Raw genomic sequence first — 22,451 nt, forward strand, 5'->3', positions numbered from 1 at the left:
TCTTATGAAGAGATAGTATAATCATCCCATTTTACAGATTAGGAAATTGGATGAAAGACATACTTTTAGCAAGACTCTAATATTACCTTGAATATAGTTACAAATTGAATCCTGAGAATATTTGTCATACTACTGATATAATTAACTTATTATAATGACAGTGTCTTACAGCAGCTAATATTTATTCAAAGTTTCCTGAGTGCTAGGCAGTGTTTTATAAATGCTTTACGGATCCAAACCTGATCCCCCAATTGCCCTACAGGTGGATACCCTTAGTAGCTCCATTTTTTAAAAGATTTTATTTATTTATTCATGAGAGACACACACACACAGAGAGAGAGAGAGAGAGAGAGAGAGAGAGAGAGGCAGAGACACAGGTAGAGGGAGAAGCAGGCTCCATGCAGGGAGCTCATCGTGGGACTCGATCCCGGGACCCCAGGATCATGCCCTGGGCTGAAGGCAGCCCCTCAACCACTGAGCCACCCGGGCGCCCCAACTCCATTTTTTTGAATGAGGGAATTACATGAAGAGATAAATTCTTAAAAATTTTTTTAATAAATTGAAATACTTCCCACATGGTCGTTCTCAAGAATGTTTGAAAATAGCCTCGAGCATCTTTTATAATTATTAGTTTGTAATAATGGTTGTAAAAGCAGCTGTAATCAGTGGAGGGCTCTGTAAGCGTTGGGCACTGCTCAAGGCATTTGCATGTAATGACCCACTTGATGATAATGGTGATCTGCGAGACGGGGATTCTAGTACTCTCACTATTTTAGAGAGAAGAAAACAGGCAACAGGATGTGGGTAAAAATGGGCCAGAGAAGAATGACAGAGGCAGGACTCCTATCTGCAGCCTGAGAGTGCACGTGTCAAAATTGTATTCAAGTTAGTGCTTACCCAGGGAGGCTGAAATGGGGAGATTTCCCTCATTTCCCAAACTGTGAATGAAGAATCGAACGCATCAATTTTGGCTGACTGACCCATTTTAATGAATGCCTTTCTTTTCCCCCTTCTACAACTGTTCTAATTTAACAGTTTTCCTGTCCTAAAAACCAAAAACCTGCTTGTATCATCCAAATATACATTCTAATTACTGGAGTTGGAACTCAAGGTATTAAAAAAAAAAGCCTAATTTTAAAGGGAGTTTTCTTTTTATAATCTCTATTAAAAAGTTAAGCAGCACCCAAAAATTACCCTGCCTTAAATAATCTTCTAGAGCTAAAAGTTTGAGGATTTAGTGAAATATAAAGAAACATCTGATTAGTTGATTTAACTAAGTCACATCGACATTCTATTTTATATCAATTCATATTTTATAATCCAGCACTAAGACTAGTGAGAGTTTTCTAAAAATTCTTACTGTATACATTTCATTTAAAAAAAATATGTCCCGGGCCTTCAGTTTATGTATTTACTAAAAGCTATGTGGTCTTTTCTATAGAGTATCTAAAATAAAAATTCACACATATCCCCATTGATGGCGCATTAGTAGTTCTAAGCACCATTTTAAAGCTTGAGACTTTTGGTGCATGATCATTCAGTTTTTCCCCATATATGGATGCCACACCTTGTTGTCAATAAATAATTCCACTTTAATGGCAAAGTAATAATTTAGACAGATACAGGGTGCACATTTGCAAAAAAATATATGCAAGCTGGTTTACAAGCTAGAGGAACAATAAACCAATAGAAAATACATCATCCAGTTAAGTCCATTGACACCAAGTACTTATTATTGGGGCTTTACAAAGACTACAAAACTTTTCAGATGATTTATTTCACTGTTTCTGCCTATTTACATGATATGTTACATCAAAAATGTACAAAATATAAAATGTATACAGACACATGTTTCACAAACTAGTTTAAGTTGTAAACTAGGTGAACCTACTGGGATGTATTGCAGGAATTTGTGTTTATGATCATGTTTGGACTGTGTTTCTCAAAAATGGCAGGGAAAGATTAGCAATTTTTTTAGATCACATATTATACAAGGGCAACCAGTCACTCATCCAGCTACATGTATTGATGTTTTACAACAGTTTTGATCCATGTTCGAGGCTTCAAAGTCAGGGTGACCATTCTATGTGCATAAATTCAGTTCAGATTTCCCTTAGGGCAATAGCACCGTGTAGGACCTGTGGACTTAGTGACACTCTGAAAACTGCACAGATGTCTTGTGCTGTTATTGTTCTATAGCAACTGACCCACGGGTGGTCACAGAGAGTAGCACCAATTGCCCATCCTGAAAGCAACACATCGTCACACACTTAGAACACGTCTACACCATGGCCTAGCCCTTCGGTTCTAAAAACTCAAAACCCGTCCTCTGTGAGCGGTGGTAACTTCTCCAATGATTCCCATCGGTTTTCATGCACTCTCTTTAAAGCCTGCCACAACAGATGCACTTTCAGACATTTTTTTTTTTTTTTACTTTTCCAAGAATGTATCGGCTTCATGAACAGTTTTGAAGCATGCTCACTCTAGCACTGATAGCTCCTGCATAGTCATGACAACTGTAAATACAGGACAAACACACCAGATAATAACAGCTTGGAGGGTCTGCATTCTGTATTTGTTTGCAATGTACAGGAAATCTCAGCAAGTGAAACACCTCTTAACACCGACAGGATTACAATACATTTTTGTGTGCATGTGTGTTTTGATTTGTGCAAGTTTTTAAAATTATTATTTACAATACCTACCCAGTAGACTGTGCAAATCTAACCTTCTCTTACAGTATAAGCGCTTCCTCTTCCACAGTGACTTCACTGCTTCAGTGTTCTTTAATGCTGAATTTCTCATGTACAACGATAGCAATCGAAACAACATGCTCCAAACTAATAGTAACAGGAATCATAATCACAAAAAGAAGAGGGGAGGAAAGCCAAATAGTTGTGTCCGTGTTGCATCTAGCACTTCCAGCTCTGCGGGATGGGATTTTCCAAATCTCCCTCCTTCTAAAACGCCATTTGCCTAGAACTGGATGGAATTTAGCCACATGTCTTAGCTTTTAAGTGACAGTCAAAGAGGGTTTCTGGGTTACTTGGACACTTTGGAGGACAGGCAATCGATTCTCAAGGGCAGAAAAATACTGATTTTTCTCCTATCCAATTCTTCTGGAAAAACAAAAACAAAAAAAAACAAAAAACAAAACCAACCAACCCAAAACAACCAAACCAAAAAAACCCCAAAACAGATATATAGAGATGAGAGGCTACTGTGTGAACTGGTGTTGCTTGGTTATAAATGAAAAGACAGTGGAAATCACCGACGGTTTAGGATTTAAACCAACTGTTAAACTGTTGTAGAAATCTGTTTTAAGGCAGTGAGACAGCACCATAGGAAATGTTCCTTCTTTCACTGAAAAGGCTCAAACGAGTAAAGCCCTAAGAAAGCCTTTTGTCAGTGTTGACTAATAATTGGTATAAAACTCTTGTTCGGGGAGTGGGCCGGTGGTTTCAAAAGACCACTGTGGTAAAAACAACCTTATAAAACCTGTGACTCATAGACGAGGAAGGTGGTGGAGCACATCATGGGAACGTGGCAGTTAAGAATGACACTGGCACGACTCCAGCTTGCCATAGTAGTGTTTTCCTGGTGGTCGCACAATTCCGGCTGTGCTTACGGAGGACTGGCCTCTTGGCTTCGTTTTGGAATGGGGTGAGCGCACGACACAGATCCCACTGGGGCCCTGTGACCAGCACCGTGTGGCACAAAGGAGGCTTGAACGGGGAAGCAGGGGCCCTGCTTGGCGGTGGGGGGTGGGGGGTGGGGGGTGAGAAGGGCCCCTCGAGGAAACAAAAGGAAGGGACGACAGAAGGGCTGCATTGTAAACTTTTAAAGAGGGACAAAATAAAGTCCAGTCTGGCTATCCCACATGCACTCCATTCGGTCGCCCTGTCATGAGGGTCCTTTCCGGTTGAGTAATGGAGCCGTGCAGGGCCCCATGGATATAAAAACGCCTAGAAATAAAATAAAGTTAAGCTTCCATTTCCGTCGAGCATCTTGGCGGTTCAGGCTTCTTCCTGCTGCCTCCTGGGAGACCACAGCTCTGGGGCAGGGCCCTCGACAGGGCGCTTTCGTACTGGCAGTGGTGTAGGGACAATACCTTGCCTCTCAGGCCTTTGGAAAGAGCGTCAGTCTTTTCCCCTAACTTTGTTCACCCTTTAGAGGGTGGATTCCAGGGACGAATCCAAAATGTCTTCATGGTGGCTGGTGCTATCGCTGTCACAGCTTTGGGTGCCCGAGTAGTTGGCTGCTTCTTGGAGCTTCATTAGCATGTTCATCTGTGGAAAGAGAAAGACACATGGATGTGGCAGCAACACGGGGAGCGGGCCGGCCCTCAGCCCTCCTCAGCCTGCGGCCCTGAGCCCCCCAGGCACCCCGACCTCCCAGCCAAGGGCCACGGGGACATGACTTTGACTTCCAGCCGTCGCCTGGGGCTCCTCTACCGGCTCTCCCACGCACGGCCCCCCGCCCAGCAGCAAGCCATGGGGCCAAATGGGGCCTGGAGAGAGCGCTGTGATGGGGGCTTGTGACCCAATGGGCTCCGGTGGGGAGCCCAGGGAGGGCTCATCCCCACTGGGTCTGGGCCCGCTGCTGGACGGCGAGAAGCTGACAGCACCCGGTGGCACCTGCAAGCCGTGGACGTTCATGCACATGCTCCCCCGGGCCGGGGTGGGGGGCAGGAGCACAGGGCACGGCACCAGCTGGCTCGGGGCTGGCCCCGGGGAGGGGCAAGGAGCAGGCCCTGGGTGCCTGAAGAGGGAGAGGCAAAGAATCGCTGTCGGATTTCTGGCTAAACTATGATTGATAGATCACTGAACACAAAAGCCAGCTTCTGGAACAAGAGCAGCTGCCCCAGGCTCCCAGTTGAGAGGACGGTGGTGATGTTTGTTCCAGGGAAGGGGACACACGCGTGGAAGCACCTGGGGAGAAGGGCAGCCAGCTGCTTCCATGTATCACAGAACAGACGGCGGCCGCCTTGCTTGGCTGCTGCTAGATCCGCGGACCCACCATCAGAGAAAGAAAGAAAGATGGTTTAAAAGCGGATTGTGGAAAAATTGTTCGATGGTTCTAGAAAGCGCAGGAAAACTGGCACACGTCTTCAGCAAGGGAAGAAGACATGTCTTCCCGTCAAGGGTTCCTATTCGTTGTAATGATATTTATATTGTTGAATGCATAATAATTTTATTATTTGATAAAGTAATCCAAGTTGTTGTTGTTGTTTTTCCAAATTAGAGAAATAGAGACTCTGATCCAATAAAAAAAAGAAATCTAAAAAAATATAAAAAAGGATTCTTTGGTCATGTGTTAGGGCCACGTGCGCTTGGGTGCTCAGTATAAAATGCATGTTCAATAAATGCTCGTGAAATCAATGATACACTGGTAATCCCCAATTTTAGCACACATGCCTTTCTAAAAAGAGGCTATGGCGATAGCCGTGTCTTAAGGTCATTTTAATATTCTTCAGGACAGTATTTTTTGACACAACGGTTAGTCTAAGTCTCTGAATTTATTAAATGAGCTGCACACAGATACGGGTTGGGATTTGCTGGGACAACCTCTCAAACCCAATGAGGCAAAAAGCCAAAGGTCTCCATCGGCACCTGCTCCCCCCTCCCCGTCTCTCTTTCCCCCTCTCTCCCCCACATGCCACCCCCGTCACAATTATTTTGCCTCCCTCATTAGTTGCTGGCCGCATGTTCCAGCATTTGGGTGAAGATAATTTGTAGAACACGCTTGTGTGCTGAGCGTCCTCTTGCTTTCCTGAGAGCAGTAGGCATTGTGAATGAGGTCCCTCTGAAGGGTCACGCTTCTGACCTCGGTCATGAATGCTGGGAATCACTTGGACGCTGAGTGTTGTAAAAGTTTTATGGTGTGATGCAAGTGTCACTAAAGTCTTAATCTTTGCAAATGGTGCCATATAATAAATACGCTTTATTAGAATAAGTTCCAAGTCTCAGGTTCCTAATAAATGTGCGCACGGGATTTAGTTTGCCTTCTCACGGCATTGCTTTGTGCACTCAGGTCCCCGCGGATTACAGAGGGGGCAAGGTTACAGATGATCCAACTGTCACTGCGACAGATCATTATTCTCTGCAAAACAATGTCCCTCCTCCCCTCTCCTCTCCTCCCTCCCTCCCCGCCCCTTTCCCCTTCCCTCCTCTCCTCTCCTCTCCTCTCCTCTCCTCTCCTCTCCTCTCCTCTCCTCTCCTCTCCTCTCCTCCCCTCCCCTCCCCTCCCCTCCCCTCTCTGCATTCTCCGCACCCAAAGTCATTTATATAATGTCTATCATTTGTAACACGCTGCGCAGGTCCTTATCACCCCTGCTATCTGCCAATCTGCTGGGCTCCCAGCTTCCATCCTCTCTTCTTTAATCTGTCTTCTGTTCTATTACCAAAGCAATGTTTATAACCTGCAAATCTAGCCAAGGTAAGTCCCCTGCCCAAACACCTCCGGTAGCCCCTCATTATCTGTGTGATCAAGTTTTAGCTTCTTACAAAGATAAATAGGCCTTGGCCTCTAGTTTTTCTTGCCCTTCTTATTCTAATCCCGCCATTCTGCATAGAGCCCCTGAAGTCATTTTTGTTATGCCGTTCCATGGTTCACCTGCCGCTTCCTTAATTTTGGATGTTCTCCATCTAACCACACGAGGAACTTCTATTCACCCTTCTAGAGGCAGCTTAAGAATCTCCTCCTTTTGGAAGCTGTCTCCTAATCACTTCCTCAATGGACTCCCTACTTTATCTAGTATGTGACTCTACCACTATTTTACTGTCATTTATATGGGTAGATGGCTCTCTTTGCTAATGGACTGTGAGCTTCCTGAGATCAGAAACGATCTTTTATTTATCTTCTGGCCACCGGGTCTTAGCCGAGTACATACTTATTAATACTTGTTGAAATAGGGGATCCCTGGGTGGCTCAGTGGTTTAGCGCCACCTTCAGCCCAGGGAGTGATCCTGGAGACCCAGGATCGAGTCCCACATCAGGCTCCCTGCATGGAGCCTGCTTCTCCCTCTGCCTCTGTCTCTGCCTCTCTCTCTCTGTGTCTCTCATGAATAAATAACAATCTTTAAAAAAAATATTTGTTGAAAGAAGGAATGAGTTTGTTGATGATGAATAAAATACTGTGAGATGCACCAAAAAGTTGTATCCTTGTTCATATCCAAAAACATATTTCTGACATTAAATAGTGGATTTTTCCCATATATTTTTGATTTAGATTGGACTGCAAATATATTTTCACTTGATGACAGTAATTATAGATCTATAACAACATAAAAGCAGATAGAATATTTATTTTCTTATCAGAAATGTCCTAAAGATTTACTTTTTGACGATAAGCCTTTCGCTTTTTAACATATCATAATCCCTGTTTCTTAACATATTTAGTTGAGCAGCTGTTTAAGAATCAGATATTAAAAATTTTTTTTTTTTGATTTGACAGAGAAAGAGAGCAAGTGAGCACAAGCAGGGGGAATGGGAGAGGGAGAAGCAGGCTTCCTGCTGAGCAGGGACCCACTCCCGGGCCCCCTGGACCCCGCCCCCCCCCCAATCCCTGTTGATGGAGCTCAATCCCAGGACCCTGGGATTATGACCCGAGGCAAAGGCAGACGCTTAACCAACTGAGCGACCCAGGTACCCCAAGAATCAGGTTTTTTTTTTTTTTTTTTTTTTAAGAATCAGGTTTTTTAACCCTAATTTCCACTCAGTATGGGAAACTCTGGAGCTCTTTTCCATACTAGAAGAAAGAGCATTCAGAGCCAGGGAAGAATGCTGGATGGGTTTAGTTATCAGGACTGTGGGAATTGGGAAGTTGAGGGCATTCCTTAGCGGTCTCTCACTCTATAGTGTAATTCTCAAAACAAACTCTATAAAGCCTCTCCTTACCTGGAACAGATACAGTGTATCAACACTGCAAAGTGAAGACTAGAAGTTATAAAATTCAAAGGTGATAGCTCATACTTGTACCCTGAAGTCTATATTTGCTCTGTTAAATTTTAAACCATTCTATCAGCAATTAATTAGTACTTGCTCCCAATTATGCTGCATCCAAACCAATTCCTCCACCACTGTTAATTTTAAACTATGTAGGAGCTAAAGGGCCAGCTACCTGTTATAGAAATAAAAGTCCAGGTTCTTAAGGATTTTATGGTCTAGAGTGAAAGTCCAATATCAGAAGTCCTATATAGGAGTTCTCTGGAATCAAAGCAAGTCTATGTATATACCCCCATGACTCTATGGAGCCCTTTGAAATGTTTTACAAATTTTTTTTTGCATGTGTGCATTTTGCCATGGAAAAGATCTTAAAAATCTATCAGTTTGTTCACATGTAACCCTCAAAACGTTAAGACTGGTCAGGTGAGATGATAATGTATATATGTTGGGTTATGGGTATAGGAATATCCCATAAAATACCAAGTCATTTTATGTTCTTGGGTATTGTCATAGGTTATGTTTTTTAATCATTTCCTTTTTGCCTGTTTTAAATGACATAATGGCTGTTATTTCAGTATCTTTTCTTCTTGTATTTATTGTGCAAGTCCAGTGATTTTTTTAGCCATAGAATGGTAAGCTAATAAATGCATTCTAACTGACCCCAATCTATACGGGTTCATCCGTACATATGAAAAAATACATAAAAAATAAAATCGTCTTTTTAATAACACCACTTACTTAATAGTCTCAGAATACTCATAGTTTTACCTTTTTTTTTTTTTAATTCATATATATATAGAGAGGCAGAGTCGCAGGGAGAGGAGAGGCAGGCTCCGTGCAGGGAGCCTGACGTGGGACTTGATCCTGGGTCTCCAGGATCACACCCCTGGCTGCAGGGGGCGCTAAACCGCTGCACCACCGGGGCTGCCCGTTTTACTGACTTTTATTAAACCAAACAGAACTGCAAATTAAGCAAGAGAGGCAGAATCAGGGAGAGTAACTTCCCTTTGATTTCCAAGTCAGTTTAGTCTTCTCCACCGTAGGCAACAACAGACTAATGATATATCTAGTCAGATTAGTTGATATATGTAAAATATTCTTTAGTTCTCCAAGTATACATTATATTATATTCTTTTTTTGTAAATTTAAGAATGGAATTTGGTTTTCTCTTAAATACCTAGTGAATTGAGTCATGTAATGTTGAAGATTTATTAATTTATTCATATAATTTTCTGCATAAAAAATAAAAATTATGGTCATAGAGTTCAGCCTGGTTTTAGTGTTTCTAGGTTTTTAAGCATATAAATTTGGTCTTTCATTTTAAGAATTTCACTCAATGAAAGCAGGCCAAAGGCAAAAGAGTTAAAGTTGACTATATATATCAGAACAGCCCCAAATACTACTGAAGAGAAATATCTTTAAAACAAATGACTAAATATTGATGACCACACACCATACTAAGATGATATTAGAAGAATCATACATCAGTTTCTTACCAGAGGATCCCCTTCTGTGTCATTTTGTGGAATGTGCTTTGAGGTTGTGGCTTCCTTAGTGGATATGCAGCCCTCATACCCAACATCTTCTGGTCGCAACTGAAGTAACGCTGGACCATCCTGAGGCAGAGACGCTGAACTCCATGGGTATGTGTCAAGCACCCACTTTGAGGGGTCTTCCCAAGGTGCCCGTTTCCCATACATCTAAAAAATGATCACATGTTTAATACGTTTAGAATACATTTCTATTCAGTAAAATAGGTGGCTGTTAATTGAGTAATTCCATTGCACATTGAGTTCTTATGGGACTTTCCAGGGAACTGTGTCCATATACTGTATGTGTCCATATACAGTTTTCCAGATTGTAAATATATGTCTGTCTACGTACTCTCTTTAACCTCGAAGGAGAAGCAAAATAAAGAGGAACATCTAAAATAGATGGTCAGAATTTGGGAGAGCGTAAGAGGGAGGTTTATTTTAAATGCATATAGAAATCACTGCCCACATTTATCTTTATTAGTAATTCTATAAACCAAAAGAAAACTCAGTTGAGAAAGAGAAGTTCCAAAGATGGAGAATTGAAAAAAGCCACGCTAGACACTAAATAGAGTTCTCTACTAAAGTGCACTTTGGAAAAATGATAAATAAAATCACAGACCTTTTCTCTGCCAACCTCACTCTAACTCAAATTTTCTTTGAAAATAAAAATTCTTTCTCTGATAATCATTTTCTTTGCATTAATTTCCTCTAATAATCTCATTGCTTCCTGTAGAAACTCTTTTTAGGTGTTTATTTATAAGGCCAGAGGTAAAAGAAGAGGAAAAATAGGAAATGAAAGCATTAATGTTGTCAGGATTCAAATGCAAGCAGAGTCAGTAAGAAAGAGATGAGAAATGCTAGTTAAAGTACTGGGAGTGAAGCAGAGGGGACAAGATGAATATAAGTTATGTTAAAAGGTTCTAAGCTGTGGGCACATGGCTGTGGTTAAGCATCTGCCTTTGGCTTAGGTCGTGATCTTGGGGTTCTGAGATCAAGTCCCGTATCAGGCTCTCTGCATGGAGCCTGCTTCTCCCTCTGTCTACGTCTCTGTCTCTCTCTGCGTGTCTCTCATGAATAAGTAAATAAAATCTTTTACAAAAAAAGTTTTTAAGCTGGAAGCAATCTTGAAGCCAAATTAGGCAGGGCACACTGAAGAGACAGAGGTGGAATGGACTTTGTAAACAAGGACTTTCTTTTCTAAAGAAAAGCTAAAATGAAGAGAAGAGAACAGTAACATGGGCAAACTAGTCCTTTGATGTACTCCCCGTCTGCCTTGACCTACTCTTTTGAGGCCAATCCTGGTTACCTGGTGCCTATTTGGTCCCAGATAGCTCACTGTGAGGTGTTCTACATGGCTCATTGTGGTTCAGTGAGACAAAAGCAAAATGGTGGACACTGACACCATGAAAGGCACACAGATTGCTTTGGAGTTATCTTTTGGGTTTCTCCAGGAGGAACTGAATAAGTTTGTGTCAGCCTTGCCTTGAGAAAGAGAGAGAGAGAGAAAGAGAGCAAGCGAGCGAGTGAGCGCCAGGTCCTGATATCTGTATATTCCTTGGGAGATGACGGCAGGGGTAACAGTTATCTTGTTTTGGAGCAAAAGTTTTCCCTCAGTTAAAAACCTACTTTATAGAACTATAAGACATAGGCTGCTGTACAGCTTAAGCTAATCGAAGGAAATGTGTAATTCTTGGAAAGTAAATGTTACAAAAAGAACATGCAGGCTAGAATCAACTGATGCCAGCCTTTTAAAGATTCATCAAGGATAGTAAAATTGGAATTGACCAATAAAATGCTAAATAGGCCCAATTCTGTATTTTGGTGTAAAATAGGTATTATATAAAATAATTGAAAGAATATTTAAATATTAAAATATTATAAAATATTGTAAAATTATACAAAATATTTAAATATTTAGAATACTATAAATTGATTGTTGACATTTCAATAAAGGTAGAATCACCAGATTAAAAATCAGAATCCTTTGTAACACCAGTGGGTTTTTTTTTTTTTTTCCAACTAGAACGTCTGCCGGAGAGTATTCCCCATATGTTTCCTCATCAAAGCATTCATTTGAAAAGAGATTTTTCTATTCCTCTCAACTCGGATGTTCATCTTTGCAATCAGGCTTTGTTTTTTCACTTCTTGCTCCAATTCAAGGTTCTTTGTTACCAGTAGATCCAAGGGAATAGTTCAAAACATACATGATTCCTTTTCTTCCTTTTCTTACAGAAAACATATATGGACGACCCCAGGAATATCACCTACCAACGGACTTGTGGCGGAGCACATCCTTTAGTAGCAATGAGAACTGTCCACCCGCTAAGGGTTTTCCTGTCTTACCTCTCCTGTGTTCTGGATGTCCCCCCTACACTCCCTACATCGTGGCTGATTCAGCACTTACACTATCTTGCTCCTTAACATCTAGAACCACAGCAAGAAGCAAGACATTTTTACTCCCTCTTCAAAATAATTTTGTTTTAGTCGGGGAAACTGGTATTACTCTAATGGTTATACTTTTGCCTGAATAGAAGCTGTATAAAATTATCATTCTCAGGACAGTGTTTTATAAATAATATTAATTTAATTGTTAAAAAAGGAACCTATGCACTTTTAAAAAATGATATTTAAGAGCTAAGTATTCTTAGATATTACTGTTTTTGAGTTTGTAAAATCATCTTTTTCTTTATATGTACGAGTAAACAAATATGAAATAAAGAGGATTTTATATGTAAAGACTTGGATGATAGCTTATTAAATACTGAAACTATCTGAAGAGGACAAATAGTTTATTTAAATATTAGTTTTAAAAATTATGACTTCTAGAATGTTATAAATATTCACAAATTTCTTTTTCATATACAGTGATTGAAATTGCGAGACTCAACTCACATCTTTGCATAAGAGTTTTAGAGGAATCCAGAAAATGGATACGTTATTCTTAAAAAATAAAAACCTTTGGTATAGTCTTTTATTCTGTTGGAACCAAAATAGAATAAATGATCAAGACCCATGTTAACATGCCTGACTTATAAGATAAAGAAATGTCCAATTAACTAGCTATCAATTGACTGCTATTACCTACAGCAGTAAGTTTGTTTGGCCTTAAATGGGTAGTTGTTAGAACAAAGGTTTTCTCCTTCTCCTGCATATTTAGTCTCAGAACAGAATACGTAAATAAATAGTTATATACTAGTTGATCTTTAAAACCTTACCAGCATCTTTGTATAGCTCATGCCTTCAGTTTTCTGTTATAAATACCCAGAGAAAAGATTTTTTTTTTTACTTTAAAGGACGATTTTGCTTGTTTTTAAATAGTAAAGAAAATTGAGTACGATACCTGAAGACCTTCTCTTACTGCTTCTAGAATGTAAGGTACCAAAGAATAGTTCCAGAGGTCCATGAACCATACTCTAGAACCTTCTACATCCATAGGGCAAGGGAGGAAAAGTCGGGGACCTAAGAAGAAGCAAACCATTTTGAGAACCATTACGTTTAACCTAAACACATAAATAGCCAGACATCATTATGAGGGATTTAATAATATATGTCTTACAGGATTCTTAAACAATTATAATCTTGACCAGCTTGATCGTCACAAAGTATGTTTTACTGGAGACTCAATCTACTGAACTCTCCTTCCTTTTACCCTAAAATCTTAATCTAGAACGTAACAAATTAGAGTTAGGAGAAACCTTAAAGGTCATAGTCTAGTTTACCTGCCCCATTTTATAGATGATGAAACTGTGCTGAAGTAAACTGCCAAATATAAAATATGTCATTATTTGAAGAGTAGGACTCAGCCTTGGCCTTCTGATCTCAAATGTAAAATTCTTCTTTTTCATTTACCTTGTATCTTTAGTGAGTACATCTTTATGATCCATCACAATGGCAAAGAGACTTTTATACACTCAATTTAAGAAAGATTAGGAAAATAAACATCTTTATGGCAGCTAAAGAGAAGTAATTCAGTTTTACCTTAATGAAAAATATGAAACACTTCAATTATCCATGAAACACCCAAATTACCTCTAACTAAAATCTTCTCTCACAACTACGTTTGATGTGAGCCATTGGCTAAAATTTGTTTTTAGCATAAAAAGAAACTTTAAACAGATACAGTGTATTTCAAACGCTTATTTGATTTTTAAATATTTGTCTGTATTAAACTCATGTGATTTCAGTCAAACCTTAGTAAACCACAATTGTCAGCCAAAATGAATTTAATCAGACATATAAAGCTTAGAAGAAGGCAAACTTTCAGAAGGAAAAAAAGAAAACTTAAATCTTTGGAAGCCTGAAAAAAAATGAGCTTTACTTGTTATTTTCTACCATCCAATCTGGCCATCTTTACCACATACTCTTAGTTCCTGGAAAATGGCATATTGCAGTTTTGGAACTCACCAATGGTAACATCAGAAGAACTGTGTGTTTCCAAAAAACTGTTGAGATGATGCCATGTCTTAGGAATCCAATCTATAATTTTTACTAAGTCATTATTGCGTATATTCCTTTCTATTTCCATCTCTATCAGTTTCCTTCGAAGATATCTGCCTAAAAATCCTTTCACTGGTTCTGTGTGGTTTGCACAGAGCACCCACCTACAAAAAGACAAAAAAAAAAAAAAAATCAGAAATCTTTGAATAATTAAGTTTGAAGTCTAGAGTATTCTCTTTTCCTTTTTTTTTTTTTTAATTAACTTTTATTGGTGTTTAATTTACCAACATACAGAAAAACACCCAGTGCTCATAAAAAAGTAAAAAATCAGAAATCTTTGAATAATTAAGTTTGAAGTCTAGAGTATTCTCTTTTCCAATATAAATTAAGAATATTCCTATTTCAATTGATGGCTCATTTTAATGATCAAAGGGTTAGGAGATCTATTAGCGTTAGAGGTAGACAAAATAACTAACTTTTTAAGCTAAAGAGAAGCTCATGTGCGTCAGAAGTGAGTGGGAGTATACACGCTGAGTACTCTTTTATAGGAGAATCACAAATCCTGAAATAGGAACTCTTCACATTCCTCACACTTTGAAGAAAAGTGCTCTACTTTAGCTGGTGACATAGTGAGCAGGACCAACATTTCTTTCCTTTTTCTTTCTTTCTTTCTTTCTTTCTTTCTTTCTTTCTTTCTTTCTTTCTTTCTTTCTTTTTTAAGAAACACTTCTGATTACAGGTGGAGGATTACCAAATGTCTGCTTGAGGAAGTGTCAGAAGAAGTGAGAATTATTTTCACACCACAGGTTACCACTGGCAGGATGTGTCAATGTGCAAATGGAAAAACACTAATGTAACCGAAAGCAAACAGAAAGAGACAATACAACAAACAAACAAAACATTTCATTTCATTTCTCTTTACCTGAAATTGTGATGCAGCTCTAGATTTGGTGATGAAGAAACTCCCTGATTCATTGTTCCAATAATATATGGACTGGAAAACAAAATAACATATGCAGATGTGCTGAAGGTAAAAGATATCAGTCTATTAAAATTGTCTTAAAAAACAATTTAGGTAAATATGGATACTTCCATTTTAACATTAGGTTAGAAGGGTAATTTTGTAATGTTAGATTGAAAAATGACAAAGATCATTGAGCTGGAAATTTTGATTTGGGGCTCTAATTTCAGCTAGGGCATCCTAGGAGAATCATTTTACCTTTCTGAGCCTGAGTTTACCCATCTATAAAATAAAAAGGTTAGATAGAATAATCACAGAAAACTCATTTCACTCTAACATCTTATGACTCTTATGATTATAATCAAATTCATTAATTTTTCCTCTTTTATTATTTCATAGAGATTTTAAAGTTTCTCAATGACATTAGAAGATTTGTATTCTTGTTTCAATGCCTTTTTCATTATCTACTTTTAACATTTAAAAAATCCCTAGTAGAGATTAATTGGGATATTGCCCCAGTAAAACTAATATTTAGGTTGTTCTTATATGTCCTTCCTTTAGAGGCCATACTATAGTGAATACTTAGTGGGTTTTCAGATTTCTTTTATACCCTACTTCAATCTTTGCTTTCATTATAAATAATTAAAAATTAGACTCAATAATGGAGAGATATGTCTAAATGCATTAAATTTATCTTTATAGGAAGGTTGAATTCAAACTTTGATGTGGAGGAAAAAAAACAAAACCAGAGCTCTAGACCTTCATTTTAATTCTTAATTTCTTTGATTCAAACATTCTGTCATTGATCTCGGTCTTCCAGACCTTCAGCATATCTGCAGAAGCTAATGCCATCATGTGAATTATGTTTTCATAACAGTTGCCTGGGGCATAATTGCTGAATGAATAAATAGATGTTCCAAGAAATGCACAAGGATTTTTTGGGAAATATGTTATAATATTAATGAAGTCTTTAAAAGGAATAAAGACCCAAGAAAACAAATCTGATGATTTTTTCATATTTCATCACTCAAAATATTTCATAAGCATACCATTTGTTGTATTTACAGTTGAGAAAGCCATTGAAGATATCACTCAAAGAGCCCACATGATGAAGATTATCAAGAATTATTACAACAGGGAGTTCTACACCATTATTATCAGCACTGCACTGTTCAGCCAGGTTAGCTAGATACTGTTGCAACTCCTTGAAAAAAAAAAAAAAAGAAAGAAAACAAATACATCAATGATGAGTTTAAACCATTGGCAAGCAACTCACAGTTTAGGAATAGCACACTTTGTCTGCCATCCAGTATCTCTGATTAAAACCCACAGGTCATTCCACTGATATAAAACAAAGCAAACACATATAATGCTGTGAGGATGTATTTTTTAAAGAAAAGAGCAAAGAGAAAAGCCAATACAGAACAGCTGCAGCAAATATAAAATTGTGAAAACAAAAGCATGTTTCTCAGTTGTTGTCTCCCCTTAAAAAAAGGCCAAAAAAAAAAAAAAAAGCGAATGAGAGTTTTGGATATAAGTTCTTATAACAAACCACAAATACTGAGACTTCATTCTTGCTTTTGGTATTACAATGATAAAAGTGGATTTTAGCAAACCTTATAATTTTCCGGTATAGAATAAATCCAAAATGGCACACCTAAGTTTCCACTAATACTTTAAATGTTTTAATTGCAATTCATTTCAGTAGGGTGCATTAAACCATAGCCCAAGTATTTGGATAGAAGTGTGGTTATTTACTTATTTATAATCTGCATGCAACTTCTGTGATTTTAAACAAAGACAAAATTTGTTATATTCACTGGGTCACTTGACATTAGCATTTAGCATTTCTTGAGCTTCTTTTTTTTTTTTACAGGTATTATTCCTTTCTAATAGCTTTTAATCTAAATATGATAACCAGTTTGCTGATTGACTGCTCTCACAGATGGATAGGCCAGGAACACAATTAGGTTTCTTAAAATTATCCTAATCAGTAAGAGCATTTCCATAATATTTGCATACTTACAATGACATTTTCAATTTGTAAATCTTGCTCAGGGTTAAAAAACAATTCCATAATTCCAGTTTCTGGAATCTGCCAGGTGAATATGTGAACCACTTACCCTAGATGCCACCTCCCTCTGTCTGTAATACTAATTATATTTTTATTTTTTCAAGATTTTATTTATTTATTGACAGAAAGAGAGAGAGCACCAGCAGGGGGAGCAGCAGGCAGAGGGAGAGGGAGAAGCAGGCTCCTTGCTGATGGGCTCGATCCCAAGACCCTGGAACCATGACTTGAGCTGAAGGCTGAGGCTTAACCAGCTGAGCCACACAGGCACCCCTATAATACTACATTTAGAACTAAAAGCAGAGAATGATAAAAACATTGCCCAGGGTTTTGAGGCATTTAGTAATATATTCACTTAAGTTTAAATATAAAATTTATTAGAAAACTAATGCACTTTTGATTTACATTGAACCAATCACACTGAATAAATATAGCCTAAATCAAAGAATTCAGAAAAATATGTTTAAACTAATGAATGCTCTGGAGAATTTCATTTATCTTAGAACACAAAAAATGGAATTTATACCAATAAAATAACTATATTAAGTCATGCATTCATTTATAAAATATTTACTGCCTATCTTCTATGTTCATAGCTCTAGACAATCCCCTGAGGTGTATAAAAATAATGAAGCATTATTCAAGTTAGTAAGTTTAATGCTAATTATGAACTGAATCAACTCCTTCTGGGTATAGGGGTTAAAAAGTATTCCCTTGTGGGCATTAAGATTATCACGTTAGGCACTAAAATTTGAATATGATAAATCATATGAATACAATATCGCAGTATATTAGGAGCTATGAGAGGTCAGGAGAGATTTTGCCTAGGTGGTAGGTATCAAGGAAAGCTTTCCAGAGAAGGAAATGCTGGAGCTTGGGAGGGTGGAAGGTACATACATAACTAATAAATGTACAAAATACAATGTAAAATATCCCTTGAGAGAGGTTAAACAGAGACTTGGCCTGTAGGAAGAGGAAGGAGTAATTCCAACTGGGGGATCCTGATGAAGTGAGGTGAAATTTGAGATGAATTCTGAAAAATGAGTAGAATTCCAAATGTTAAGTATGCAGTTATTGATCCTTTCAAAACACTGTTAGCAAGTACCTGTTATGTTCCAGGTACTCTGGCACTAAGGATTCAGAGATTATTTCTCCATTCCAAGAATTTAGAGTTGAGAAACAGAAAGGCAGGTCAATAAATAAATGAAATGCACAAAACACTATACAGAAACTTAAGAGAGGCACCTAATCCAGACTTGTTCAGAGAACAGGGTACTGGGGACAAACTACTGAAGTGCAAGTAATAAAGAATGAAAACTGGAAGGTATGAGTATGTGATGTGTTTGGGGAAATGAAACGCATTCCGTTGTTGCAAGAGAAATTGCACATGGTAGTGCTGGTTGTAATGAAAAAGAAAATAGATCTTGAATCCATGCACAAAAAAGTTGGATCTTTCTATATAAATAAACGTGAACCATTGACACATATTTTTTTTTCAGTAGGGAAAGAGCAAATTTATTTATCAAAGGAAACATAAATATGAAGGAGATGATGGTTAATTAGAAACGGAAAAAGCATTCAGAAGCCTATTGCCCAGAATAGAGGGTTACGTGTGTGTATAAAAAAAAACAAACTGTGATTCATGGTTAAAAAAAAATTTAAAAGGCATACATCACAGATTTTGTTCAGAGCATGTAAACCTTACTTGTACCAATGGGAAAGACCTTCTGGCGGTAGGCTTATTTGCTATTAACCTTTTATTTTTTGGAGTAGGTAATGTTTTGATGCTTCAAAATGCAAAAAGAGCTTTCCAAATAGAGGGGAAAGAATAATCAAAAGCATAAACACAAAAAAGATGTGGAAGGAAAGAAACTAGTAGCATATGTTTTGGGAATATGAATAATGTTAAGTAAGTTGGAAAGAAGAGTTTGTAATCCTGAATGATTTGAAAGGTTACTGGACTTTTCCTGTTGGCAACAAAGAAACATCGAATGTTCTGTCTGGAGTTCTGAGTAATGTAGTTAGAATCATGATTTCAAAAAAAAAAATTAAAAAAAAAAGAATCATGATTTCAAAGTATGGTAAGTATATTGTAGAGGAGGAAGAGAAACCAGTCAAGAGAATAACAAAACTGTGGAAGCCAAGGAACATTACGGGACTAATAGGATAGTAGAGGTGTGGGGAGATTTTTGACCCAGTATGAAAAGCAATAGAAAAACGTTGCGGATTTAATGTAGTCAGACTTTAATAATGAAAAGATATTCTATTTTCCAGTAGGTGAAGGGATAGTCAGAAAGAGAGAAGGATGATTTAACAGAAGTTGTGAATCAAGCAGTTAGAAAACAGATGCTGTCATCTAAAAGATAAAAGAGTGTTAACTTTGATGGGAGGGTGGCGATAGCAGAGATGGAAGGAAGAAGATGGATTTGATGTTTTTTAGAGTTGAAACTGGGTTTTCTAAACATGTGTACTTAGCATGCTAATAGAAACATACGTGTATGCTAAGGGAGAGGCCTACTATTCAGGAGAGTGGGCGTGACTAATGGGGTCCAATTGGAGTCAATACATGATGACTCCAGGGGGGTCATCCAGGCGAGAACAGAAGAATGTTGGGTCACAGTTTCATTTACTGGTAGGTGATGGAAAAATAGTCAGTGGGTGAGACTGAGAAGGAGCTTGCTAGAGAGTAACAAGGAAATAGAGAACGATAATCATGAAAATTAGAGGAATTTTTGAAAGGGGAAGATTACCTATAACAATTTGCTATACCTAAGCAATAAAAGAGAGAGACAGAGAAAAGATGCAAAGGGCACTGAACTTGGTAATTAAGACATCACTGAGTGATTCTGGAAAAGTAGGGCCATTAGATTCTATCAGGATTCTCATCTTGAGAAGGGTAGTAGACCTCTTTGGGAGTCTGATGAAAGCTATGGACCAGGTGTAAGTGGCAATAGGCATACACAAATAATTTTGTCATTAACTTAAGAGTTTTTCTTGGATCCCTTTGAAATCACTTTATGATTCCCACTGTAACTTAATAGAGGTTAAATCTTTGATTGAAGTACTGATACATTAGCATTAAAAGTTTCATGTCTAAGATCTAATTAGGCAAAAGAAAACAGGTATATGCACCAGATGGACACTGATAATGAGATGAATCCCATACTTTGAAAATACACAGAGAACTCAGGAGTCATAGAAAAGCTGTTGATCATTGCCTTCTCCGGTTTTGACTCTAGACACATCAAAAATGAATCTGCCAAGACCAGTTTTTTGATCTTTTCCTACCTAACATTCCAAGTGTTTTCAGCTGGCCACATATTATTTACTAAATTCATCTCTAGCCTTCTGGGCCTGCTATATCAAATGTCACAAAGTGTAATCGCTTATGTGTACTGCTCTTGATCAAAATATTCCAGCTGGCAGCTTGAGGGAGGGCTTGAAGAGTAGGAAGAGGGACAGGATGCAAAATGCAGAGCGACCAAACACATGAAAAGATTTTTTTCGTTTGATGGTTTTATTGTTCGATTATTCTTTTTTTTTTTTGAATCTGTAAGTGTTTTTTTGGCTTTGTCTCTTCAGTGCTATCTATGGCGTAGCAAAATGCACGTCAGCCACTGCACAGCTTCATTTTTCAGGGACGGGATTTATTAGTTCATGCCTCATTCACACTTGCCGTTAGTAGATCTACACAGCTAGCAGCTGTCCCTCAGACAATCTCAACTAGTCATCCCTATTCCTTTATACCATTCTCGCCTACCCCCGCCCACCCCCATCACAAAAAAGCAGAGCAATAATAAACAAATAAAAACCACTGTGGATTTTCTGACAATTTGGCAAGAATTAGGCTAAATTCTCTAGCAACAATTGTACCCAGCACTATTGACAGCTCATTCATATCTTACAAACAGAAAGAAACAATAAACATGTCAGTTGTATTTTGTGCTTCCTTGGTGCCGAATGCCACACGATGTGTCCCTGGGTTTTTTCCTATTCCTGCCTCCTAGCATCATTAATTCTGTTCCAACACTCTTGGCAATGCTTTATTTTTCATTATTTTGTAATAGCAAACATTATACTGACCTATTAACGACACAAGTGATTTTATTCAGAAAAAGAAGAAAATAAAAGTGTTGGTACTATTTGGTCATATTTTTTTAAGGTTCCTATGATAGTATTAAGAACATCTCCAAACACTAAACAACTTTTTAACTGAAATAAAAAGAACCTATATGTAACAGTAGATTTGGGGTGAGGCAAATTTTATTAGTGTAAGTAATTTTGTAAGTGTAGATTTTATCAGTATAAATTAACCAACTGTATCATACCATGTTCAGCTACATCCTAATGAAGCCCAAATCACTCTACTTGATTCAAAACTTGATTTTAAGTGATTCTCAACTTTGTCAAAATGACACTGTTTCCTGTAATACATCTATTCTTCTTTTACCAACCACTTGTTTTTTTTTTTTTTTCCCCCACAAGGAAGTCACTTCTGAAGAGCTGTCATGCCAACATTGGGGGAAATCCAAGGAACACACGGAGGATGGCTAAGGGACATAATCCTTTTGTCATTCTGGCTGAGAAAAAAAAGAATGGTGGTAAAACACTTTTTAAATAACATTCTGAGGAGACTCAGAATTCACAGGAGGCATTAAACATGTAGGCTGAAGCAAACCAAGGACTACGCTCTTAGTACTTCTGCTTAGAGAAGATTCAAATATTCAGCCTCAGGTTATGTGTCTCTATTCAGTTGAAATGAGAATGGGTGGGTCAATCTCAATTTGAATGCTGCCGTGTTCCAAGGAAATATTTGGAATTCAGGTGCTATATTTGTTTAATTTTTAAGAGGTCCTAGCAATGTTGTTTGTACTTCATTGTTCTTGAAAACTACAGTTTTGGACAAAGGTCTATGTGTGTGTTTGAGGGATGGGTCCATATGGGTTGTGATAGAAATCTTTATTGAAAGCAATTAAACGTTAATTATACATCTTATTTCTCTCTCTCTCTCTCTCTCTCTCTCTCACACACACACACACACACACACACACTCTTAGCTCTTACCATGATCCTACTATTTTTCCCATATTACAGCTGGGAGAACCAAGTCAAAGGGAATTCCACAATCTGCCTTAGATCCCACAGTTGGTCACTGACAGGGACTTAATAAACTCCATTAAGAACATTTTTTATTGAGAGACCATTGACATACATCGTTGTATAAATTTAAACTGTATAGCATGATGATTTGATTTACACCTATTGTGAAATGATTACCATGAAAGATTTAGCTAACATCCATCTTCTCTTATATATCCCATAAAAAAAAAAAAGAAGATAAAAAGGCCAAAAAATTTTCTTGTGACAGGAACTCTTTGAATTTACTCCCTTAACAACTTTCTTATACATCATCATACAGCAGTGTTAGCTATGGTCATCATGTTGCCTATTATATCCCAAGTAATTATTTATCCTGTAACTGGAAGTTTGTACCTTTTTA

At 37.9% G+C, this 22,451-nt stretch overlaps 1 protein-coding gene across 8 annotated transcripts in view; it reads right to left on the bottom strand.

Moving 5' to 3' along the window:
* Nucleotides 1–1,571: 1,571 nt before the first annotated feature.
* The window catches only part of NAV3 (neuron navigator 3), an 830,862-nt gene continuing 809,982 nt past the window's right edge, over nt 1,572–22,451 (bottom strand). For all 8 annotated transcript variants that reach the window (XM_041738590.1, XM_041738593.1, XM_041738591.1 and 5 more), the window contains 6 exons: nt 15,930–16,084; nt 14,842–14,913; nt 13,887–14,083; nt 12,823–12,941; nt 9,444–9,647; nt 1,572–4,289 (listed from right to left, as the gene is read on the bottom strand). In XM_041738590.1, the coding sequence (XP_041594524.1) occupies nt 4,170–4,289; nt 9,444–9,647; nt 12,823–12,941; nt 13,887–14,083; nt 14,842–14,913; nt 15,930–16,084 (867 nt within the window). In that variant the 3' untranslated portion in view covers nt 1,572–4,169. The remainder of the gene's footprint in view (nt 4,290–9,443; nt 9,648–12,822; nt 12,942–13,886; nt 14,084–14,841; nt 14,914–15,929; nt 16,085–22,451) is intronic.

The sequence above is a fragment of the Vulpes lagopus genome, chromosome 23 (genome assembly GCF_018345385.1).
Source record: "Vulpes lagopus strain Blue_001 chromosome 23, ASM1834538v1, whole genome shotgun sequence".
NCBI classification, from domain to species: Eukaryota; Metazoa; Chordata; class Mammalia; order Carnivora; family Canidae; genus Vulpes; species Vulpes lagopus.